The 26,972-nt window shown below is 38.9% G+C and overlaps 1 protein-coding gene across 34 annotated transcripts in view; it reads left to right on the forward strand.

The window, feature by feature from the left end:
• Nucleotides 1-942: 942 nt before the first annotated feature.
• Nucleotides 943-26,972, forward strand: part of NRXN1 (neurexin 1) — a 703,785-nt gene continuing 677,755 nt past the window's right edge. For 29 of the 34 annotated variants that reach the window (XM_068675784.1, XM_068675804.1, XM_068675805.1 and 26 more), the window contains exons 1-2: nucleotides 1,186-1,306; nucleotides 4,874-6,344. In XM_068675784.1, coding sequence (XP_068531885.1) covers nucleotides 5,606-6,344 — 739 coding nt within the window. In that variant the 5' untranslated portion in view covers nucleotides 1,186-1,306; nucleotides 4,874-5,605. The other 5 variants (XM_068675788.1, XM_068675816.1, XM_068675787.1 and 2 more) reach the window with 4 other exon arrangements.

A 26,972-nucleotide genomic window follows, 5' to 3' on the forward strand; every position in this document is an offset into this window, starting at 1 on the left:
TGTAAGGCTAACTCCTCTGGGACTGAGGTGGGAGAACAAAGGTTGTTTTTTTTACACTTACTTCTGAAGTTTCAGTTCAAAACTAAATTGTTAATGGCTGTTTTCAGCCCAGAAAACAACAAGTATGGCGGCACACACCACTCCCAAGGGATTCTGGGATGCCTAATGCTGGAGTGTCCTGGTGACTCTTTCAGTGTACCAAGAATAGTCCGTATCTTCAAGAGCTGCCAGGACCTTGGCAAACACTACAAATAGATCACAATCAACGTCTTTGTCGAGGCCCCTGAGCACAAAGCTTGAAGGCCGCCGCTAGTTTGGTATGACCAACTAGCTTCCAGGCAGGTAAAACCAATCTTAAGAAGCATTTAATTTCCTGAATAGTTTGCAAGCATGGGGAGGCAATGTACGTTGAGACAGGTTTAAAACTACACCAGAGAGATTCCTGACTTTCCAAAAGACTTCTGCTGTGGTCCAAAAGGTGAGCTGTGGTCAGAAGTCCACACCTTCATATTCCCACAGCCTTTGCAGACTCCTGCAAGCTTCGCGTGTGGAAACAGTGAGAGGCCTCCATCACCCCACACAAAGAGGTGGCTTGGCTGGGGGACGCCAGGGAAGCCACATCTGCAGGGGGGCGAGATGGGGAGTGGTGGGCACCTCTGCCACAACACGCCAAGGAAACCGACGGCCCAGCCTCGATCAGGAGATGGACCGAGGCTCCCCCACCCATCTCCCGTTGCCCACCACTGCCAGTCCTCCAGACCGGCACAGGCGACCCCTCCCCGGGCCATGCCCATCTGCGGCGGCGGGGCCCTGAGGGGCGGCGGCGGTGCCGGGCGGGCCTTTTGGGGGGGAACGTAGGGATTTTTGGGGGGTCTGCAGCGAGTGCGGCACCGCCCCCGGCGGGCAGACGGGCGCGGCGGCGTCACGCGGCGGAACCGCCCCCCGCTCCCGGCGGCCGCCCCCGCCCGCCGCCGCCGCCGCCGCCGTCGCCGCGCACCCGCAGCATCGCCCGCTCCGTCGGCAAGCGGCAGAGGCAGCCCCCGGCCGGCCGCGCCTTCCCCGGCCCGCGGCACGCCGCGCAGGTAAAGGCGGAGCGGCGGCGAGGAGGACGAGCCCCGCTTTGCGGAGCCGGCGGCGGCGGCGGCGGCGGAGGAGGAGGAGGAGGAGGAGGAAGAGAAAGAGGAGGAGGAGGAGGAGGAGGAGGAGGAGGAGGAGGAGGCGCGAGAGGCTGGTGGGTTTGCATGCGGCGTTGTGGAGAGGTAGATGGCGGGGAGAAGAGATGGTGGAGCGGAGGGCGAAGTTAAAGGTTGGATGCGGTAATTTATTATCCCTTGCAAAAGCGGGTGGGGGGTGGGATCTGCGAGGCTTAAGGAATAAAATCGATCTGCTGCATGTTTTCCCTGGCGTGAGATGCTTTGGTGAAATGCGAAGCCGGGGCAGCGACGGGAATGAATATCGCAATATGATTGTTATTTCTCGGCGGCAGCCTGGAAAAGGCGAGGGGTTTGTGCAGGAAGTGCATGGATAATTTGGGACATTTTCTATTGTGAGCCAGAAGAATGAAGGCAGCCGGCTTCCTTGATATGTGTTTGAAACTGTTCAGGTTCCTGCTGATGGTATGCATTTTTGAAGGGGTAGAAATTGTATCATAAACGTATTAAAATAAATACGTCTGCAGGCTGGAAAGGTAGCAAAATCGATCATTCCAGCCGCCTGGGAAAGAATTTGATTCTAGAAATTACGTAGAAATGAAAGGAAAAGATTAATGAGGCTGTTAAGTCTGCTTTTGAATTAGAGCGCTTCTCCCTTTGGCTGCAGCAAGGTTGTTTTTCAGATCCTTTTATTTCATCCGGTAATTTGTGAACTCTCTGGTCTTCCCCGCACCCAGAGACAATGCCGTGTATTTTATACAATAAGGATTCTGCCAAGGATTGTGCATGCCAACCGACCTGGCATTTATTAAGGATTTATTGACCTATGGGTGTCTCTCTCTCTCTTTCTAATTTGAAAAGGCTCAATCGGGGCACCTGTGACTAAATCATAATTTTTAAAGAAAAAATGGTTGTAGGGGGGTTGGGGAAGCGTATTAATTGACTGTGGAGGCACTGAATGCAATAGCTACATTTATGTTGATCTGTGTGGATTTCTCACTACATACATGTGTATACATATGTACATCGCCGGGAGGGATAGCTGGTAATTTAGACCCCATTTGAGACATATATATCTTAAAAAAATTGTCCTCCTTTGAGAATGAAAGTATCCCTCTGCTTTGGAAATGACTAGACAAGACAGTGCTGTTTACTGGCAGTGTGTGTAAATTATATCGGCAGTAATAAGTAAGCGATTGTTTTTTTTTTTTTTTTTTTTTTTTCCTTGGGTCTTTTCTCTTTCCTTTTCAATCTTTCAATTCCCCCCCCCCCCGCTTTTTTTTTTTCTTCCTTTCTTCCATTCCCTCTTTGTCTCTCTTGTGATTTTTTTTTCCCCTTCCCCTTTCTCTCTCTTGCTGGTGCTCTGCGTGTGAGTTAGAGGGGAAGGCAGGCGCGCCGCAGACAGAGGCAGGCAGCGGGCAGGGATGCTCTCGAGGTGGGATCCCCGCTCGGCGGCTCTCCGCGGACACCTGTAGGGATCGCTCTGGCACGCAGGGCGGGCGCGCACACACGCACACGCCCGCGCGCGCGTTCCTGCCTGGCTCCCCTCCCGGCGCACACCACAGCCTCCTGCCACCCTCCTGCTATGCTCCGCATCCGCACTCGCACCTTTGCCTCTTCCCTCCGTGCTCCCCCGCGCAGGCACCGTGCGCGCAGAGAGCCGCGCCGCCCCGCTCACCTTGCGCCCCGGCCTCTGCCGCATGCGTTCCCCACCCGTCTACCCCCCTGGGGCGCCCAGATCCCCGCTAACCTTTCCGCTCCCCCCTCTCGCCCCCGCCCCCTCCGGGCTGTGCATCCCTCACCTCTTTCCCGGGCCTCTTCCTCTCCCCCCCCCTCAAGCCATTTCCCACGCCGGCAACCCGCCCGCGCACGCTGTGTGCCCCCCAGGACCCGCCCCGCCGCATCCCATCGCACTCCACACCCTCTCCTTCGCCGCTCCTTTCCCTCCGCCGCAGCGGGTCCCCGCGGCCGCCCTCCTTCCCCCCTCCCATCCTCTAGTGCACCCACTCGTGTGTGGCCCCCCTCCCTCGGCTCCCACGTCCCCCCGCCGGTGCGGAGGCTGCGGGGCGGGGGCCGGTGCGGAGCCCCCGGGCGCCGCCGCCCCGTCGGGGCCGCGCAGGGCGGAGCTGTTCCGGGTGCTGAAGCCCGGAGCGGTGCCTGCTGCGGAGCGGCGGCGCGGTGCTGTGCCGCCAGCCCCCGGCACCCCGACGGCGGCCACCGGGAGCCGGGTGGCTCCTGATGAGCGAGGGTGGGCGGGTAGCCCGGCTGCTTCGATGGGCCCTGGTGGGCACCACTTTTTTCGGAGGAGCTGCAGGATGTTTGGTATTGAGAGGTGGAAAACCTGGGTCTCTCTGTTGCCCTGCAGTGCACGGTGCTGCCCGGTGCTGGTTGGCACGGCTGGGCTCTGCCCATGAAGTTTGGGGGGGGGGGTTCTTGCCTTTCTTTTGCTGCTCTTGCCCGCCTCGCATGTGACAAATAATAAAAATAAACGTGTTGACATTTAGAGGAATGAAATTAAATATAAAGAGAGAGTAGGAGGTGACTTAGCGGCTCCGAACGTGTCAGGTGCAGGCAGCTGAGGTGTGTGCCTGTTTTTGAGCAGGTTTTTGCTCTGCCAGGCTCGTCCCTGCCCTCCCGCCCTCCCCCACCAGCCCAGCAAAGGGCTTGGCAGCCGTTCTGGACGTGATATTCTGCCTAAGTGCTGCTGGCTAAGAAGTGGGTGGGAGGTGAAGGGGAAGCAGTGGGTGAGGGAGGTGTCGGAGATCCTCTCCTCCATCAGGAGAGATCTGCTAATACATACCTTCCAGAAAAGATACCGCGGCTTGGGGGAGAAAAATAGAGAGGGGAGCCTCTCTGCTGAAATGCTTTGAATGCAGAGACCTCTTCAGAGGAACAGAGTGAACTGTGGCATATGTATGATTTTTAAAACGGAGAGTGTCCTTTTAAATAAGGGCAACTGAATAAACATACATAAAATGCTGCAACCCATTTCAGAGGACTAACACCTGGGATTAGCTGATCTGCATTGTGAATAATGTCAACATCAGAGCTGGCTTGAATTGGATTTTCCCTGCCATAACAGAGAGTATCAGCAGCAAAAGAAATCAGGTGGCAGGGAAAAATGTGGTTTGAAATTTTCAAAAAGCCTTCTAAGAAACCATTGCAATTCTTTCCTCACCCCATGAAAATAAACCAGTAGGTGTGCCACATATGGCGAAACCTGCCAGTTCCTTCTGGGAGCTCAGTCCATGTTATATGTTTTTGAGCTATAGTAGAATGAACTAGAACCAGGCTTGGTATCATCATCTGAATTAATAGGACCCTATAGCTTCACAGGTACAGCTATTTCTATAAATAAATTAAACCATATAGCGGGATAAATAAAATCTCTTCAGGATCCTTTTCTTTTGAACATCAGTATTGTAATAAGAAAATATGCTACTAAAATATTTCAAAGTTTTGGAATGGTAAGTAGTTTACATATAGATTATTCCATAAAAATGCAATCTAGTGTAAGCATTTACATTAAGATTTAAGTTTAGCACTGCACGTTATTATGATTTCTCAGTAACTCCAAACATACAGCAGCAGCACTTCATTTTCCTAACGTTGAACAGCAGTTCAAAGAAAAAATTAATCACAAATGTACACTATTGATCAACTTTATGATTTAATGTGTTATTAGTCATCATTTCTTATTATTCTGTTTCAATTCCTTGCAGATTAGAAACAAAAACAATAGAGGAATTCACCCCCCTGGATCTTAGTCTTGGCCTTTTGCAAGCGAGCAGAAGAGGAGCTGTCAGGCTTTGCATGTCAAGTAGCCACTCGGCTGTTTGACAGCTTCTGGGTTTCAACCCCATTGGGATTGAGGCAGCTCAGGAAACCATGAGCGATGAGTCCTGTCGTCTGCTGACGCTGCTTTAGCACCATGGCAGACAGTCCGTGATCTGACAAGAGGATACGTCTTAGGGAGGCAGCACTGGGATCGGTAATTGGCTTCCTGGGAAACTACAGCTGGTGGATAGGATGTAAAAAGAGGTGCACGTATACTGGGATATTGCTGCAGTCTTGGCGAGCTACTGGATCCACTTGGAAAACAGGATTTTGCCACCAGTTTTGGTTTTTCTCCCGCTTTGGTAATGTTGGCTTTGGGGAAAATTTCTGCTGACTCACCCACCCCCAGACATCTTTTGCCAAGCCTGGCTGACCAGTGAAGAAACCCACCAGCGCCTTCTCCCCTGTGGCAGACCGGTGGGGCACCTTCCCTTCCTGGTGCCCCACTTCATCCAGCGGGGCACCCACAGCCCCCCCGTCCCAAGACGGGGGTGAGCGTGCCTGAACCTCCAAGCGTGGCTGGTGCCCGGCAAGATTTTACCCTGTCTGCCACCGGGGCCCCAGCGCCGCCCCCCGCCGGCACTGCCGCCCCGCTCACCCGTCCCAGGCCGCGCAGGATGGGGGCGGCACTGGTGCGGCGTGGGGGCTGCCTACTGCTCTGGCTGGCCCTGCTGTTGGGCTGCTGGGCTGAGTTGGGCAGTGGGCTGGAGTTCCCGGGGGCTGAGGGGCAGTGGACCCGCTTCCCCAAGTGGAACGCCTGCTGTGAGAGCGAGATGAGCTTCAACATGAAGACGCGCAGCTCCAGTGGGCTGGTGCTCTACTTCGATGACGAGGGCTTCTGCGACTTCCTGGAACTCATCCTCACCCAGGGTGGGCGGCTGCAGCTCAGCTTCTCCATCTTCTGTGCTGAGCCCGCCACTCTCCTGTCTGATACTGCCGTCAATGATAACCTCTGGCACGCTGTGGTCATTCGCCGCCACTTCAAGAACACCACACTGATCATCGACCGGGCTGAGGCAAAGTGGGTGGAGGTGAAATCCAAGCGGCGGGACATGACTGTGTTCAGTGGCCTATTCTTAGGGGGGCTCCCGCCAGAGCTGCGGTCAGCGACACTAAAGCTGACGTTATCCTCTGTCAAAGACCGGGAGCCCTTCAAGGGCTGGATAACGGACGTGCGGGTCAACTACACACAGACATCGCCAGTGGAGAGCCAGGAGGTGCGGCTGGATGATGAGCAAAGCCGCCTGTGTGCCCGGGAGGACGTTTGCCTCAACGGGGGCGTCTGCTCAGTGCTCAACGACCAGGCCGTCTGTGACTGCTCCCAAACAGGCTTTCGGGGGAAGGACTGCAGTGAAGGTAAGACACCATCTCAGCTTGCCCCACTGCCCCCTTTGCGTAATGGAGGGGACGGGTAGGAGGCCAGGCCTGCATGGAGTTTCATCTGTACAAGTGGGTCTTGTTCCCTTCCCCACTGCCTCCCTGCTGCCTTCCCTCTTCCCCGCCTTCCTCCCCCCACGTGTGTCTGTGGCAGACCATGGTGCCATCACTCCTCTGTTCTCTGCAAGGGTGGGTGATGGGAGGAGGATGCCATCTGGGTGTCTTCCCACAGCAAAGTGTGATGTGGAGTTGTCCTGGGCAGAGGAAGGACAGGGCATTGGTGCCAGGTGCTACCCAGGCAGGAGGGGGTGGCCGATGTCATGCTTGGCTAGAGTCAAAGGAGGGGGTGGGCATACTTGTAATGAGCAGCTGGTGGCAATTAATTCTGGGAACGGGAAGCGACAGGGAGAATTCTACTAGTTTAAGTGCAAAGGTTACCTGGGTTTATTTTTGTAGGGTAGTAGAGACCTAGAATCTGTTTTATATTGATATCTACTTCTATTACAACATTGGAATAAAACCAGTGATTTATTTGGGAATTCTTTAAATTGTTGTTGGGGAGGAGAGGGACTAGACAGAGGATTATAGTTTTATACAAATGTGAACAGTACTTTGCAATGTATTCAGACATTTGGAATGCCAGTCTTAGAGAGAAGACAAAAGGGCATGGGGGAAATATATACTCGAAGACTACAAAATTACTGGGTAGTTATACCAAGGAAGACAGCTTCGAAAAACAGCAGTTTCCTGAATCCCATCTACAAATAAATCACTGAGTAAAATATGATTCATATTCAGTGCCCATTGGTTTTGGTGATTGGAAGGAGTGTGAACATTTAATGCAGATACATGTAGGACTCTATTATTTGGCTGGTAAGGGTACCATTGCTTGAAACTACTTAAGCACAGAGGGTACTCATGTACCCTCATATGTACCTACAATAAAACTTAAAGGTATACGAATGAAGTAAGTACAAATGTAAAAATATAATTATGTCAAAATTTGAGACCGAAGACCTGAGTGAGAAATGTAGAAGGTAAATATAGATAAGATATTATGTATGCCAAATTAAAATATTCACTGAGTGGCTACAAGACATTTATGGCTGAATAATTTGCCTTTATTATTTCTATCAAATTTCACTCATTATAAAAAAGAAAACATTTGTGCTTTATTATGTAACATCTTCTGTCCTTAGTGTCAGCACCCAAAACACTACAGTCATTTTACATCTTGTTTACTTTATCAGCTGTTTATCTCTCATCTGCCATTCGTTAAAAAAATCAAAGCTTATTAACTTTTTAAAATAAGTAAAAAGGAAATGATAGTTTCAGAAAATCAGAAGTTTATGCTTTCAGTAGCACACAGTCCCAGAAATTGTAAAATGAAGTATCTTCTGTATTAGCCTAAATCATGTAAATGTATTTAGTATTTGGATGTAACTTTTTAATATGTATACATAAAATATTGAGTTGTCTTAGCATCCTAGAGTTAGACCCTATTATAAACTGAAAAGCAAGTTCGGAGGGGTAGCAGTTTGATTAAAGTGACAATGGTCATTTATATATTATTAAAAAAGATATGCAATTTACATTAAAGCTGTTTATTTAAAATAATTTTGAACATGTAATATTTATATGAAAAAGTTTATATAATTGCATGTAAAATGAGTCAGGGCACATCTTGTCTTTAACAGAATTAGTAAGATCATCAGGTATTTTTAAAGAACATTTTTACGTTTAGATTGAACCTTAATGGAATGCTATATATGTTTATATATATATATATATATATATATAAATATATATATAAATATATATATAAATTATGTAGTGCTTCTAAGAAGATGACAGTCAAAATAATTTTGGAATCCCCCAAATTAGGATGAAGTATTGGCTTCATTCAAATGCTAATGCTTTTACAATTGACCTCAGTGGGATCAAGATTTCCCTCACACCTCCCTTTACCACTAAGAAACCTTATAAAATAATAGCAAGATGTGTAATTTTAGCATAGTCTATCATAAAGTGATATTCCACTAGTGATATTTTAGTGATATTTTAGCATATTCCATCATAAAGTAATCAGATTCCAATTTCATTTGAAATAGAATACAACATTTCCACTGTCAGCAACATAAATGGAACTGTTCCTGCAGTTTGTATCTGTTGATTGAGAAAAGATAACTGAAACCGATCAGTCAGGTTTGATGAAGGGTTTAGTAGCTTCTCATATGTGCTACCAAAAATACTGAACTAATTTGTAAAAACATTGATTTAATCTTCTGAAATATAAAAAGGCAGAAGGACAAGTCTGTCCATTGCGTCTATCAGGAAAGAAACCCTGGCTACTGTTGTCTATTTCTCTTATAGCCAACATAGTAATTATGATGTTGAGTTAACGATCTTTTGTTCCTGGAATGTGTAAATTTTCCACAAGCTTTAGCAAGAGGTTGCCATTAAATTTCCCACAAGCCTTTGTAAGAGGCTGCCGTTGCATAGGATGGAGGATCATTTAATATAGTAATGAATTTGAGGGGATCTTCTGAGATCTCATGCTCTGTCTTTTTAGCTTGTTGGCTAGAAATGGTTTAAATATGAAAGGTACCAAACTTACCATTTTTATCTGAGATTGGACCTAAATGTTCTAGTACCAAGCTTACCATTTTTATCTGAAATTGTACCTAGATGTCCCAGTTGGTACCTTTTTCCTTTAAGGTGAAGGATAGTCATTAAATTATATTTTCCTTTGAAATATATATATATACATATATATAAATATTTATGTAATATAAGCTTGTATTTATTCTGCTTCTGCATCTCTGCCATCTGTCTAGGTGCAGAGTTTAACATTCAATGGTATAATGAAAACTTTAGAAATCAATAATAACAAACAAACAAAAGAAAACAACCCTTTCAAAAATTTTGATCCTGACTTGCACATTTGAGAGATTTGAAATAACTGATTTAAAGAGTCAATGTTTCAGGTTGTAGGATGCATTTTTGGTGGCATTTAAGTTATTTTCAGAGAGAGATTATCACTCAATTAAGAGATTATAAAATCACTCTTTCTTTTTTCTTTCTTATGAGGTAAAGTTTTCTTAAAATAATGAAGTTTCACCAAGTTTTATTTGTTTTGAAAAACCCATAGTAATATAACTTACTTCTAGCAAGCTTAACTGTCCTTGTAGCTGTCTAAAACAGGAGTAGCTTCATTTGTTATCTGAACTACACCAGTGTAAAACCTAGGAAAGAATCAGATTTATTACGTTCAGTCATGTTCTTTGTTCCAGTAGTTATAAACTGTCTTCAATGGGAGCTTTGGTATGAAATGCAGAAAAAGTATTGGAGTTTTGCTTGAATATCAAGGGCGTGCTGCCTACAGCACAGAAAAATATGATCTGTAGCAGTTCTGTTGTGAATTAGTCTTGAGTGCTTATGGGTAAAGAGGCTTCTAAAAGAGCAAATATAATCTCTGTTTAGTACTGAAACAGGCAAAAGAATATTATTTCATGTAATAGCGACTCAGTAGAAATGAAAGTACATAAAATTATTATAAATTTTGATAGAAATAAGACTAGCATTAAAGTAAACCCTGATTTCCATATCAATTTTCTGATAAATTTTTGACATACACCACAACCTTCTCAGCGAAAACTGTATTATTTGATGAAAAGAATCAAATTGGTATGGTTTGATTTTATTATAAGGAGAACTGTTTGGTAAAAAGACTGATTTTAAGAATCAAATTATTACTGAATTGTGTCAGGGTCCTAGAAGGTAAGGAGAATACATGATTTCCTATGGACAAGGAAATATTCTGATATATACATGATTCCTAAGGAGAATACAGTGAGCCTTCATGTTCTTCTTCCCATTTTGCTTCTTATGTTAGAATTTCAGAACAACAACAAATTATCAAATTACTCCAGTAAATACTGACCTTCTGACTTTAGACAGAATTTATATATATTATTTTCTTTTTATCTTCATTTGTATATAAATAATGTTGTCCAGTTTCCTGTCCAAGAAAATATAAAGATACCCCTGAAGGAGGAAATAAAAAGCGCGTAACACACTTTTTTGGGAGATGTTCCTCATTGACACCATCTTCTTTTTCTTTTCTATATCTGTAACTGTTTGAAAAAAAAAGTTACGTATGGGGTGATTTATCTTTTTAAGATATAGCTGGTCTACTTGTCTTAATATTAGGTTGACATAGAGGCAATTACATTGTGAATTCAAAGCCTTCCTTTTTAGAACATATTTTATTTTAACTGTCCTACTGAGTTTCTGTTTTGTGGAAAAATTGAGGACTATTCATGCAGCTGTTCACTGTAAGAGATACTCTTCCTTGTCAGATATTCAGAACTTGATGCCAGCTATGGTATGAACTATGAAAAGGATTTTTTAAGGAAGCAAATTCCAGATGTCTTAGGCTAGCCAGCATTTAGATTTGTTTGTTTGGGTACTGAATATATTACATGAATCTTTGTTGTGCACATTTGCTTCTTCATGTTAATTTTTTAAAACTCATCCAATATTTATATCTCTTTGAGAATTTTCATTTTATAATTCATTCAATTCCCTTATGTGTTGAATATAAATATATTTTGGCATTAATTATATTTTTTTGAGATAGGTGTTTGTGCTCAGAGTTGTACTATTGAACTCTGCAGATACTCAATCTTGCAAGAGTAGGCACTATAGTCTTTATCCTTCCTGAATAGTTAGCTAAATATACATGTACTATGGAATAGTAAATATTGAGTAAATACTGTGAGCAAAACTTTTGTTTTGATTTACACTTCAGAATCTTTATCTAAAACACTCATCTCTGTTACATGATCTGCATGCTGAATTTCTTGTCAGTGCCAATAGCCACTGGGATGATGTTGATATAGGGGGAGAAATGGAAATCCACAAGAGACTACACTAAAATTCTTTTGTATTTACAGATTAAATTAGTTTAACTCAAATGTGTAGATTTTATTTAATATTTTTAGTGTCTTTTTTTTTTTGTCTGACTATAATCTTGAGGACAGGTAGTCAAATAATCCCCAAATTGTTCAAAACTATGTTAAATGTATGCCCTTTGCATTCAGTTGTATGCAAACAGAATGCTTATGTCAGTTTAAAGCAGAATTTTGCACCATTTTCCTAATGAAATTTGATATATTATTTTGCTTGCCAGGATTTGGCATTATAGGATATTGATTTCAATATCTGCGTTGTGTAAAATCACAGCAATTTAAATCCTGTGTCACTGGTAATTAGGAGTTGGCAGTCTGTTTTATATTATATTCTAAGAAGGTTACTTGTTGAATATAGCTAATCCTTTCAAAATGCTGATATTGAAATGCTTCCAAAAGACCACTTATGCATATAGCATACATCTTAGTACCCCAAATCAATAGTATTTTATGCAGTGAGATTGTGGCTTCCCTTTGTTCCTAGCTGAGATACAGGGCCCATGTCAATTTTGAATCTATATTGCCAATTGTAAAATGTTAATATGCTAGAAGAATTTACATCTAGCAGCACAGGGCATTGTGTCACATTGTCAAATTCACTCTGAATTTTAAAATTACTTAACAAAATTACCTATATTTTAATGTAATTATACTTAAAGACTTACGGGCATTTTGGACCAAATGCACTTGATCTTTTGTGAGCTGCAGGTTGGCATGCTCAGAGCCTTTTAAACATAGATGCTAGCCAAAGAGTTGTGGGAAAATGTTTGGATTACAGAACACATAATTTTTTCCCCTAGTCATTATTGACCTGGCAAGTAAAACCAATTCCTGACTGAAATAGCTTGACGTTGAGGCTTACTTTATCATGTACAATTGTGATAATTTACACTTCTTTTAACAAACATACCAAAATTGGATGATATTTTAAAACAAAAAGGTTAATCCACGTCTTGATGGAATTAATGCACTGTCTTGTCTTCCAGAGAACTTGGTGTTACTTTCAGAAAATATGAAGCCATGCCAGCTTCTGTAAAAATACTTTGATTAGTTTATTGTGCTGAAGTTGAAGTTGTGTACCTTCATAAACACATGGTTTTACAGCATAGTGAAGGGCATTCTGAGTTGTTGTATATCGTGTTCTACATGAGGAGTGAATTGCAAAGACCAAAATATACTTCCTTCAGGGAATGATTTTTTATAATGTGACAAACGTACATTTAGCTGTGTTGTTAGTGTTGTTATATATAGAACTGACTAGTAAAGTCAGAGTACATAGTATCTATGATGCATTTATTTTGTTCTACTCTGTCCAGAAATCATAGTAACCTTAAAAAAAAAAACAAAAACATAGTTTTTTTTTTTTTTTCCCCCCACAAAGATGGGCACTTTCTCTACTGACTCTTTTCTGTTTCTTTACTGTGGTGATGGTGTCTGAGAGTATCACAAGCACTGTACTAGCCTGTATTATACTGTCATATATGCAGAAGTCAGTCTTTCAGAAGCTTGGATTCTCTGCTGCCAAACAAAAAGTAGTTGCATCTAGTGGGTTCCTGTAATGAATCATTGAAGCCATTCTCCTAGATTTTGCTGTACTCAGCAGAGCCAAAGAGCATTTCCATGTGTAAAATACAGCAACTAATGAATGAAGTAGGAAAAAGTATATGATTTTTGCAATGCTGCCTCCATGACCTTAGCCAGTTTATGCCACTTCTCCAGTTTTGTTGTTGTTGATGATGATGATGATTTTTCTTCTTATTGTTGTTGTTTTGCTTTGGTTCATTTTTTTCTTTTGTTGTTATTTTTATTTTTTACATCTCTAAGGTTAATTTGCTAACGCTCCATACAGGATTTTTGTTAGGATTTTCTTTGTGGCAGTCGGGATCTTGTAATATCAGAATTTCTATTAGTTGAAGTCAAGACTTGAAGCTCTACAATAGTGCAACCTTCTAAGTCTATAGAACTGATACTTATCAGCTAACTTTAAGTTGCCAGCATTCTTGCTACTTATCTACCCATGGCTCAGTGTTCAGAATACTGTGTTTCTTTGTGTGCGCAGCTGGTCTGAATGTGCCTTCCATTAGTCTGGCTAGACTTGGAAAGACTTCATAAATCCAGATATTTATCACCATTGATGTGGTTGTCACCCTTTGCTCCACCCTTGTGAGGCCTTATTTAGAATACTGCATACAGGTCTGGTCCCAACTACAAGAAGGATGTGGATTTGTTAGAGTGGGTCCAGAGGAGGACCACGAAGATGGTCAGAGGGCTGGAACTCACTGGAGGTGTTCAAGGCAAGGTTGGCCCTGGGCAACCTGATGTAGTGAGTGTTATCCCTGCTGATTGCAGGGGGGTTGGAACTAGATGATCTTTAAGGTCCCTTCCAACCCAAGCCATTCTATGATTTTATGGTGATTTTATGGCCATCATCATCATTGTTGTCATCACTATTATAATTTTTAAATTTAATATATGATCATGAAAAGTGCTATAAAAGTAAAGACTAACAGACTTTGATTTCCATTTAAGGGACTCTGTAATTTGTGAAAAAATCTGTTTTACCAAAACAGTGGGAAGTGTATTCAATAGGATCACTTTGGTAGTTACTGCCACTGCAAACAGAGAAACAGTGTATTTTGCCTAAGTAGGGGTTATATACTGACAATTCTATGTAGGTGTGCAAGTTGCAGATTGCTTTAAATCTGTGGCACAATATATAAGGTCTTCAAGCAGAAAGGTCTGACTTTTTGTTATTTTTTGTTATTTTGTGCATTGCTTAAAGGCAGAGAAATTAGACCGATTCTTCCAACAGTGATTTCTTTTTGTAATTAAGAAAATATGTGCAATCATTACAGAGGTTACTGACATTACACTATACAATTGGGGATGCATGCCACAGTTCCAAAGTTTCAGAATTACATCTTCATTTCTGATACAAAATGGCCTTTATGTTCATCTTCTTTCCCTTCTAAGCTCTCTGGCTTTAACAAAAGACATAAAATATCACAATGTCAAAGGAAGTATTTCAGTCAAGAGAACACTCCTTGAGAAAGATTATATATATTTCTTAAATATTATATGTACTTCCTTTTTTAAGAAACATGTAGAAAATCACAGAATTAATGAATAGACATGGGATGAAAATCTGCATCTCTGTATTTTAATTTTCTTTAGAAGCTCATCCTGACTCTTCTTTGCCTGTTCCCAGAGGTAACAACAGAAATGCTGATGTGTGTCAGCAATTTGTGCAATGGGTGTCTAGAGAACAGCTGTGATGAACAGTGTTTTGCTTTAGGATGAATTACAGTCTTATGATGCAAAAATAATATTATTAATAAAAATCTGAGAATCAGGTCCTGATGATAGTTAAAAACAAAAAAACTCTATAGCCGTTTTAGGAAAGACATTCTCTACTCATTCTGCACTAATACTACTATTAGTACAGCAGTAATAAAAGTGATATAAAAAGTCTGGATTCTGCTGATTTTTATGCATCAACTAAATGCATAAAATTTATGCATTTATGCTTTATGCATTTGTAAAATTGGACTCTTAACCTGAAAGGTCCAGGGACAAGAGGAGGAGAGGCTAATGAGACATCTTCTTCCCAGACTACACATACCACTATGTCTAAGCACAGTGAATTTCAGGTTTCTGTTACAGGTTTCTGTAACAGGGTAGGCAGATGCTTCTCATGATGCCATCTTCTAGAAAAGCAGTGGAATTTTTTAGGAAAGTTCTACAAATATGATTGCTGGCATTCAGATTACTAATTTTTCATTTTCTTTTTTCTCCTATTTTTCCTGCTCAGAGGAGACACAGGTGAAAGAGGATGTTAGAAACCACTGCCTATATGTCACTTAAATTTAAAACTGTCATGGGGAGTTATAAGAAAGATTTGTAAATAGATTTTTTTAAGAATTGATTAATGCCTCCTGATACTCCTGCTACATTGTCCTTATGTGAATATTGCTGAACTTCCCAGGACGTGATTTTCCATGAAGTTCACTTTCTGGGATTTACTGGGGGGAAAAAAAAAAATCTGAAATACTATTACATTGAAAAAAATATGTTTTATTTTTCAGAACATACTGTTTTTCAGAGATAAATTATGAACAGTCTTACAACATCAAACAGAAGATCTGCCTTGTTTGGCTAAACATTTTCTGAAGAACTACAAATACAGATTTTATATTCATACATAAATAATTCCTACTTAAATGTTACGAGAAAAAAAAAATCCTACTAGTTCACCAGGAAGACTGGTGAATATATTGGAAGACTTGAATATATTTCTTTCTTGGCCCCAAATTTTATTAGTTTCTTGGCTCCAAATTTTATTAGTTTTCCATAAATGCTCTCTCAGTTGTGGTCTTTTCCATGGATTTCTAGTTTTTGTCACTCTTCTTCATCCAAAGGATTTGAAGGAGGGGCTAGATTGAAAGTTATTTACAGAACTGTGAATTTACGCCTTTATCTCTGTGGCAGTTAAACAAATTAGTTTCTTATTCTAAGAATGTATGAAGTACAGCACTTTTTATTTTTGTTTTCCTCACAAAATTTTCAAAACTCAAAATCAAAAATATTTTTCAGGTTCAGTTATTTTTTGAGAAAAATAATTTCACACTATTTCTTATTCATATTTATGTAACAAAGAAAGTTTTAATGACAAAAAAAAAAAAGTTAATGTAATAGAAATTCTGACCTACCATTCATGCAAATCAACTGGCAGGCACATTTTCAATATTTGAAAAATAATTAACATTCAGAGATTTTATCTATTCTCTTATCGTCAGCTAAAATGTATTCACTTGTTTTATATATCATTTGAGTCTTTAAATAAACATTTTCTTACACATTTTAAGTACTTACATCACTCACATTTATAAAAGAGACCAATTAAACAAAGCTTTGTTATTCAGTCATGTAGTACCAGTTGTGATATATGAGTCATGCTGGTGAATTTTGTCGATTTTGAACCATAGAAGCATTCACAGGAATGCAAGTGAATAAAATTTCCTTTCCATTTCTCCCCTACTTAAAAAACATAAACATACCTATTGGAAGTGGAAAGATAGCAGTCTAAGTTGACGTTACCACAGGAGTTCAGAAGCAAAGCTACCTTCAATGAGTGGTAGCTTTCATCTTTTTTGTTGTATGTATTCAAGGGTGAAATTTGTCTCTCCATTTTCTTCACATTTGCATGAAAAAATAACAAAAAGCAGTTAGTGATGCTCTAGCTATTGTCAGGGAGATATACCTAAACCAAAAAGCATGCCTCTGAGAACTTACTAACATTTAGTTATTTTGATGGTGTATTTTAACATGGGCTTATTATTCCTGGATAGCCTAAATGCATAAGGTGACAAGTTTTGATGCTATTCACCTTTACTCTTAATCAACTTGCTGGAAATTTGAATCATCAGTAGGATCTCTCAGTCAATTGAAAGCATTAGTCCAGGTACTTCTGTCTGTATAAATCAGGATTGATGCCTCTTGAAGCTAATGCATTACACCATTGTAAAATAGAGGAAAAGTCAGAATCAAGTCCTCTGGTTAAAAATAAAAATAAAGATCTTTTAATTCTAATAATATTAAAACACTCAAAACCCTCAAGAAGCAATCAGGCCTAACCTTGCCCAGTACTATGCACTATTACTTTGTGATCTTTTTAGAGGTTTCTTTTTGTCATTCAGATGCACAAGAGCATTTAGCCAGCACAAAAATGACTAAAAGGAAGCTTTGCTTGCATGTTTCACATACCTTTTTTTGGAAACAACAAACACTTATTTGTCTCATTAAAGTGTTTGTGTTTGTACAGGTATGGTAGGAACTACCAATGCTACTTTCCCTTATAAAATTACAAATTAGTGGCTAAAAAAACCTTCATATTATAATCTCACTACCACCTCCATAAGTGTGCCGTATTAAAATGCTTGAGGTTTGAGAACAGCCTGTAATGTATTTTTCCATCCATGCATTTGAATTATTCTTCACACTCCTTTCATTGTTCTTAGATACCCTTTTGGTGCACAGGTTTCTAAAGCATAGCTCAGTATGGCCAATTTGCTTCTTCTCTAATCAACCTAATTCATCAGTATCGGTTTAACATGTATGAGCATACTACACTCAAAAATCTATGCTCTGAGAATATTACTAAGTTTCAAAATAATATGCGCAGAAGCTGTGGACTGTCAGGATAAGGACAATCTACAGTTTTAATTTCATCCCCTTCTGAGTACCCCTTATGAAACAGTCTTTAATTACATGGTCATATACCACTTCTTCCTCAAGCCTTCTTCCTCATTCAGTGTGTAGTCTGGATAATAAATTGTTCAGCATTTTGTTTTCTTCTAGCTGTTCAGTGTGAGCCTTATTTATTGTCCATATTCAAAACAGCTCTGAAGAGAAATTATCAATTTTTCCCAAGGCTTTTCTAAGTTTCTCATAACTACAATGTCTAAGCAGCTGTGCAAATATTAAAAAATACACAGTATATATGTAAGATGACAGATGCTATTATCCCAGTTGTAGGCAAAAGAGACTGCAGGTAAAAACATTCACTAATACTGAGAACACAAGCTGATGTTTTCCCACTACTTCATGTTTAACACTATACGTGCACTGTAACATCAAAATATAGCTCCTATTGACTTCAGATTACATCTCTGAGGGAATAGTATTGCATATTCTAGAATATCCAGCAAGGCAAGTTCCCAGAAAATGCAAATATCTTTAACAGCGTAGGGAATGACCACCCAGAAAATGCCTGGCCTTAGAAACCTGAGCAAAATCACACAGAATTTTCAGGACAGAAGGGGGTGGAATGCTTCAAAGGAACATTCGCCTCTCTTTGGTATGTGGTACACCCTACTCCTTTTTAGCAAGGACTATTGTAAAGCAGGGGCTGGTATACTGCTCATTGTCACAACAGCTTTCTTGATTACTCAGTCATTACTTACTGCTAAGAATAGACCTCTTTTGCATACAGAAGACTTATGGACCCTCTGGAGACATTAAACTGTTTAATTAAAGGCTATATCATAACATATATGAATAAAGCAGATGGATCTAAGTTACGTAAGAAACCTTATGTCTCAGAGCTGCTATTTTTGACATTGCAACAACACAAAAAAAAAACATTACTGAATTCTAAAAGTAAAGTAGTCAGTGTATATAATGTTGTTAATAGTTTTTTTAGACTACGCCCACCCTTACACCCCAGCCTCAGCTATTGACTTTAATCAGGAAGCATCCTTTCCACAGCACCTGCTCCCAGCAGGGAGGCTGCAGAATGGCTGACACTTCCCGTACTCCAAGATCGGGTACCCGTACCTACCAAATGTTGCAATTATCTAGAGTTTCAAATGAAAGGCTCAAGTTAGAGTATAGAACCACAGTCCAAATAATCTTTCAGGAGTTTTCTGATAAAAAACAAGATATGTATCTTTGCAAGCACTGTGCAAACAGTTTTTTCCAGAAAGTTTACAACTTGAACAGATTCTAGCAGGTTTTCAAAGGTTTGGCAGAAAGCTTTGAACCCTGAAAGTCAAGTCACTCCTGCCCAATTGATTTTTATTTTTCTGCTTCAAAATAAGACTGAAGTCAAAAGGAATCATAATAAAAATGAAACTTATTTAGAGATCCCTTGGGGATATTCTACTGCTAACATAAATGTCGTGTTTTCAGCTGAGCTGTGTTTTTGTTTGTTTGTCTGTTTTGTGACTCAATCTTTTTTTTTTTTTTTTCTTAATTTAATAAGTAGAGGACTTCCTTATTATTATGGGGCCCTCTCAATTTACTGTAACTGATCTTACTCTGAAGTATGTGTTTTATAAAGAAAGAAATCAAGCAAATTAAAAATCTTATACCTAATTTTTTTTCAGTATGTTTCAGAATCATTTTTCTAATGAATTGACTGAGTTAACCTTTAAGAGACCCATTTCATTGTTTAATGAAGTATACAGTATTTACACTTGCTTCTTCAATGTTGCAATTAAACAAACAAACAAACAAACAAAAACTTTAGCGATTTTTCTTAAAGTTTTTTCTTAAAGTTTTTATGTAGAAGTTGTATATGAAGCGATAGTGTAGCTGTGAAAAAATGCTATATACAGAAGAGCCATAAATGAAGCACTATTCTTTGACTTGACCAGCCTATATTCTTAGGACATTTCTGTCTTTATGAGAGCCACATTTATTAAGGTTCCAGGAGCCTTGAATACACCTTCATTATTTTTGTCCTTGTTTAGAGATAGTTTCTTTCTCTACTTAAAAAATAGCCATTTCTCTATTTGTGTATTAAAAAATTATGAAGATTAACAAAATACATTTTTCCTTTTTGATTTATATTTTAACCACTATCTTGTACCATTTGACTATTAAACATGAGAATTAAAAACAAACAAGCAAACAGGAGAAGCTGAAGGCAGATTAATGTCACGACAGTGCCGGTCAAAAATCCCAGTCCTCTCCAGTACTATATGACCCCCTAAAGGTTGTTTTTTGCTAAGCACTGAAGGAAATATGAAGTAATGCACTCTCATTTTACTGTCACTTAAAACACGTCCATAGCGCTGCAAACCTTTTTTTTTTTTCTTTTTTTTTTTTTTTTCTTTTGAAACATACAGGGTAACATTCAAAGGCAGAAATAGAATTTTCCTACTACTTAGACGTACTGGACTTCTCAAAATATCAGCTTCTGTGATTAATTACATCATTCATGCATTTCATAAATTGGCAAAAAAAAGTTTTCTCAGTTTAATAGAATCTAGAAAAAACTTGTCCTGAATGCAATGTTATAATGGCTCCCAAATTTATAGATAGATAGATAAACAATTGTTGATATACCATCTATACCATCTCTGGGGTCTGTATGAGTAAGATTTATAAGTAGGTATTTTTCAGTATTTTAAAAATTAATGTAATTTTTAGTTTAGCCTAGGAATTTTCAGTCACTTGTAAAACAGCGCATGAAGCAGCCTGCTTTAGGTGCAGCTAAGAGATGAAAACTGGATAGCCATTGCACTGAGGTTGCCTCTCAGATCTGCCTGCATAAACATACATGGAATCATGCTCTAGCTTGGTCCTGCTGCAGTGGTTTGGGTAAAGAGAAATAGTTTTTTGGGCAGCTAATTGTTAATTCCAGATCACTTGGATAGAGCAGTTACTCACACAGTTATGCCACTTGATCTGAAGGAGCAAATGGAAAGGAGTTTTTTGAGCACCAGCATGCAGCAGCATAAGGGGTGCCAAGCTCTTATGCTCAGCTGCATCAGAATGGGGCACATGACTAGGCTCTTGTTTGCACATCTTTGAATTTCTGTCTATATTGCTGTGATTGATTCCTGCAAATGATATGGATTTATCAATATTCTTGCCAGAAGAATTATTTAAGGAATTTCTTGGAAGTATTAGGAAAACTTTCAGTGATTTGGACATATGTTTTATAGGAGTCTGTTTTCAAAGACAAATAAGGCAAAATTTGGCACTAAATAACCTAGTATCTATATGGTACTATATGTTAATAAAAAACAATAAGTTTTTAACTGAGCTTGGGAACTGGACCTCCATTTTCCGTGAGTCAGTGGCATCACTTTTAATAATCTCAGAAAACCTCTCAGTACTGAAACTTCCATACACGTCAAAAATATTTTTGAAAGTTGCTTTGCTTTTTGCTGCATTTCAAAACAAGCTCCTAAATTTTATAATTTCGATCTAGTTTCAATATAATTTGGTGTTCTCTCTGATTTTATATAAAAGTTAACCTGCACAACTGGTAATAAAATGAGACTGGCAGTAACATGCAAACAAATTACTGGTAACCAAATAAATGAAGTCAGGGGAAGAAAGCAACTTAAATATCAGAAATATTTTTGGATAGTGTACCATGCTCAGCAAATTTCATTATCCCCTAGGGTGCACCCCAGAGAGTGCACAACATCCCATACTTCTTATTGCAGGATGTTCTTACTGTGGTAAGGATGTACTTACTTGCTTGATAGGAACTGTATACTTCATAACATACGAAGCTGCAAGCTCTGAAATGTTGGATTCCTTTATGCAATCATTTTAATTTAGATAGTGATCTTTAATTTTGCAGTTTTTTTTTTTTTTTGTGGAATTTACTACAGTTGCAAATAACTTACTATGCAGAAGGCCCTTTTTTAGGTTTGGACCCAGATATTATTTCTTCTTTTTTAAAAACTGGAGCCTTCAGAAATGATTACATCAGATGAATGGTAGACATCTGGAAGCATAAAATGGAGAAAAGGAGAGATGAAGGACTAAGAAGTAATTAAGTACTGGAAATGGGATTTGGAATTGCTATTTTATATTCACAATTCTATTACAACTTCCTTATTCAAGTATTTAATCTCTCTTGTAGTTTTTCATCCATACAATAACATTAATAATATTCACTGTCCTCTTCCTGTTCTCTGTTTTATATAGTAATGTCTGAGATTTTGCTCCATAACAACTTGCACTACTAACTACAACAGAAGCAGGTTTTAGACATTACAGATTATACGATATCTGTAATGCCTAAAATGTCTTCAGATGCTTAATATTGGAGATCGGAGATTGGACTGGAGAAAAAGTAATAAATAAATGTTTGCAATTTAGGTTATTCTAGATTGCTCTAAGGGCAGCAAAGTTCCTGGTATAGATATATATATTAGTTATAAACATTTGTTCTTTTTTTTGGCTCTTTTGGATACTCTCTTGGGGCCCGTATTATAGTTTATTTCTCATAACAGAACATACCAACAAGACCTGTTAGCAAGATTAATATGTCCTTGAATAAAATGGTATTTGTTTATAAAGACATCTTTAACAAAACTACCATCAAAATATTCTCAACTTTATCTTGCTTGCAATCTAAAGCAAAGATGTTTTTTGGAAATGAAGTGAAGACCTACCAAAATACACATAAGATTGTATTTTTGGGGGATCAATGTCCACAGATAAAAATAATTTTCTTAGGTGTAGTGGATTATTGTACTGGAATATTGCTTGTTGATGATATTGTATGAAGAATTTTGGAGTTTTCTGGCAGAAAGTCTTTATAAAACAACATAAAAATTTAAAATTTTGTGCATGCAAAAAGACGTAAGGGGAGAAATAGTGATTTTTCATGAATACTTGAATGAAATATTCTGAATATTCTCAAGCTCTCAGGTCAAATAAAGATAAAAGCAATTTGTCATCTTTTTTGCCCCTCATAATCTAGAATGCTTGAAATCTGTCTTAATTGTTATTTTCATCTGTACTACTCATTTTGGTTCGTGCTTGTGAAAAAGAGAGAACAAACAGAAGTTAGGTAGCTTGCTGAGGAATGTAGGCACATTTTTAATTCTTCAACATCCCAGTTGGATGTGGAGATAACATCTAAGTTTTCTTTTATTTTGTTTTCACAAGGACCTTGTTGATTTTGGCTCCTTCATGAAGGAACATTATTTCCCAGCACTACTCTTCTGGAAGTTTTCTGAAGCAAACTAATATTTTTTTTTGCAAACCAGAATATATTGTTTGAATGCAGTTGCGTTCACTTTTTTTTGGAGCATAAATTTTTATTAATGTAATATCCACATAATAAGAAATTATTCAAGATCCCATTAAATTTTTAACAATGCTTTTTTAATACCCTAACATACAAATAATTTGCAGTGCCAGATCAATTATGTTTTTAAACAACAGCAATGAATTGTTCTTAAGCTAAGGATTTATGGTCTATTTTAGCAAGAGAGTGTATTCAAGGCTAAATTTCATTTGGAAAAATAACAAATTATACCCAGTAAAGAACAGTCAAAATAAAATCCTTCTACAATACATGTGAGATTAAAACAAGGGCTTAGTGGAGCATTGTCCAATTCCTGGCAACCTGCACCAGGTGTCCATGCTTGAGCAGGGTACTTGGACCAGATGATCTCCAGAGGTTCCTTCCTCCCTTGACTGTTCTGTGATTCTGTGATTTTTCAATGAGTATATGTTTGCACTATGAAAAAATAAAAATTGGTATAAGCAAACTATATGAAATGAAAAAGAAAAGAGATCTACCTTTTGTTGTGAAGGTACACCAGACCTCTGAGTGACAAAATTAAGTAGGTATTTTTAGCTCATTGGTAACCAGTCAGTTGAATATCCAAAAGAAAATGAAAGAATCTACAACTCATGTATCTCCTTCAAAACTGTAAAATAGAATTCATGCTTCTGTAAGAGATGCGATTGCTGGAAATGGAATGCAAGTTCTCCAGAGGGTAAGACTTTCAAACTGTCCATTTTGGTCATTCTTAAGGAGATTATCAAAAGAACTAACCATATAGCCAGTCTGGAGGATATGAAAAATAGTAGTAAAACAGCAGGATGCAATTGGACGGTAACACAGTTTTACTTAGAACAGGTGCTTTCACGTTATATTTATGGAGTGACCAAAAACTAGTAACTGATTGCAATGCTAAGGTCAGAATTTGATAGCACTGCATTTATCTGATCTTGGAAATGAAAAAGTGTATAGCATAAAACTTTCTTAAAGGGTATCCTAAAACCTAAGGTCTGAATCAACTGAGATTATTCTGCTTTATGTTTATTTGTCTGTCTATTGAAACAAAAGACTCACTCCACCACTCCCGCTTTAATTTACATCTGCTTCTTTTTGTAGCTATGCACTTCAGCTAAAAAGGGCCAAATCCAGTAACCTTCTGTTTTCACAAGTCTTTTTTTTTTTTTTTTTTTTTTTTTTCCCAAAGAGGATGGTTCAGACTTCAAAATTTGTGGATCAGTGTAACCAAACAGGTACTTCTATCAGAATACAAGTCCATCATAAAAGAAGGCATTTGCACTCATTTCAGAAAGTCTAAACTGCCACAAAACAATTAAAGTTTTATCTTAGCACTGTGTGAAGTGTGGACCTGCATAAACATGATTATTTAATCTGAACAACTACATTTTCAGAGGCTTTCCATAAACCAAATTGTTTCTATACATATTGATATACAAATATCATTGTGCCAATTTGTGTTAATCTAATGAACCAACATGGATTTTATCTGCCATAGATTTTATGTTCCAGGAAGATACCAGATTATTGGTCCTGGTTTCATTACAGCATCACTAAGGGCCTTCAGGTCAATATAAACATTTGTTTAAATGTATTGCTAACTCTGCTGCTGGAGACCGTATAGTTCCCACTGAATATATTCACAATTTTATGCCAAAAAATGCCTTGCAATCTTCTGTCCATCATTTCTACAATCTGTTAATGCCTCTGTGACTGTCAGCTGCATTCATATCATTACAGAGCAGTACATCCTCCTCTTTTACTTCACGTACTATTTAGGAAGATATACCTGTTACTATCTACTATTCTTTACTTTTTTTTTTTTTTTTTTTTTAATGAATATAACACTCATCTTCTCATGTTGATCACGTTTTCCAAGAGTGACAAGATGTCTGCGATTCTTAAGCAGTTTCCTCTTAGCATTCCCTAGTTATCATATTGTCTGATTTGCATTGCTGATTCTTTTCTGATGTTGAACCACATTCCACTAAAATTTCCTCCCTCAGATATTTCATTCTTATACTAAGTCAGACTGACTCACATTCCTCAGTGAATGATATTTAACACAGTGATAAAGATAAGGAAATACATGTAGTAATAGTCATTGATTTCAGATGGTCTATATTACTACAGATGGCCTCTACAGTCTTGAAGGAATATAGGAAATACTTTACTCCTTTACAATCTCCTTGAGTGTCTCCCCTTACTGCTAATTCTTCCTATTTCTGTTCCTTATGTGTTCCTTTTTCATCTTTGTTCTTGTGTGCTGATCCTTTCCAGTTTTCAGTGGTGTGGGCCTCTTCATTTCAGCTTTCCCAGTTTTGCCTACAGCCCATGTTTTCTATGCAGTTCTGACAGGCTTACTTTTCAAGGCATTGACTCTTTTTGTTCAAATTATTTATTCTTTGCCCATTTTTAAGACTTTTTTTTTTTTTTTTTCAGACCACTGTCTCTGGCCTTTGGCTGCTCCTAGTAATGATTTCTTTCTCACCCACAGTGAAACCTTTGAAGTTGGTAACTCCTACTTTAAGGAGTAATTTCATTTAACTTCTTTTGTTGCTCTCTCCCGAGGTGTGATTTAGATAGCTTTAACGTGGTGGTATGTTGTAATGCTACATAATGTAATACAGGATACATTTCATTAAATACATATGACACAGTTTCTTATAAATATACTGAGAAAGTGACACAAATGGAACAGTACAGTACCTGGATCACCTCCTCAAAATTGTTAATTCAGTTCATACAAGAAATCCATTTCAGTATTACAGAATTTTCATGTCTTTTATGTCAGACTGGAGAAAAAAACAACAACAACAACAAAAAAAACCACCAAAAACAAACAAACAAACAAACAAAAAAAAATAAACAAAAAAACCAGGAAGTTTAAGTTAAATTGGCTACAGAAGCAATTTTAGATACCCAAGTTTGGATTCCATACAGAAGCAGCATGTCTGTGTTTTCTAATGCACTCTCTGTAATGCACCTGCTGTTGTTTCTTGTTCTTTGAAGTGAGGTTCAAATGTGCAGGCAGAGAAGCCTCACAAGCTTTTCAGGGGACAGAAAATGCTTCAGCATCGAAAGCTGCCTGGGACTGCCACAAAGTGCAGCCCCAAACCTGCAATTGCACATGAAGATCAGCAGATAAAGTGGATGCAATTTCATTCTAACTGATGGACTCTTGGACCTATGGTCAAAAAGCTAACCTTGCTTTCATTGTATCATTCCAGCAATCACTTCAGCTGTGGAGAGGTCCAGCTGAGCTATTAACAAAAGCACTAAGGCTTGATTTTTTTTTAATTTATATTTTTTGTCTTTATAACCAACATAGCTGGGGAAGTAAAACAAAATTGGTCCAGAAATCAAGGGCAAAAAGGAACAAATTAATCAATTTTCCTTATTAGCAATACATTATACATCACTGAGAAAAAAATTAAAGCAATGAGAAAAAGTCTAACAATGTAGTTTATAAATTGCAGTTTTCATGTTTTTGAGACATTAAAATCAATTATTGTCTATAAAGGATATAATGGTATCACTGAAGGTTTGGAAACACTGTCCATCATTGTCATTTCTGAGGGGTTATATTAGCCTTTCCCTCTGTAAAGATTTTGTGTTCATCATTTGACAATGTGGAGACCAGGTAGCCTACATAAGTCCAAAATGAGGCTGAAGCTAGAAGAAGCTGAGGAGCTCCTTATGATAGAACTTCCATTGGTTTTAGCAGTGTTTTGTCTTACGCTTCCCACAGAAACAGAGGATTTTCCTTTGTTGTAATTTCTCTCCTTGTCAACAAAAGAAGGAAGGGAACAGTCAATCCCCTAGCACAGAAAACATAATAAAAACATGGGCTAAACTCTGTTTCCAACCTGAGATAATTAAGGAGGAAGGTAGTCAAGGTCCTTCAGCATCAGCTAACAAAGAAAGAAAGCATGGTAGAACATTGTGTGCAAACTCAGGAGAGAAGGAACACATTTCTGCTTTTAACATTTGATCTTCTTTACTTTAACCTTTAATTACATCAGTGACTGTATGTATGAGAGGGGAATTAAAGCCTATTCTAAACTCTGAATT

Source organism: Anas acuta, chromosome 3 (genome assembly GCF_963932015.1).
Source record: "Anas acuta chromosome 3, bAnaAcu1.1, whole genome shotgun sequence".
In the NCBI taxonomy this organism is placed as follows: Eukaryota; Metazoa; Chordata; class Aves; order Anseriformes; family Anatidae; genus Anas; species Anas acuta.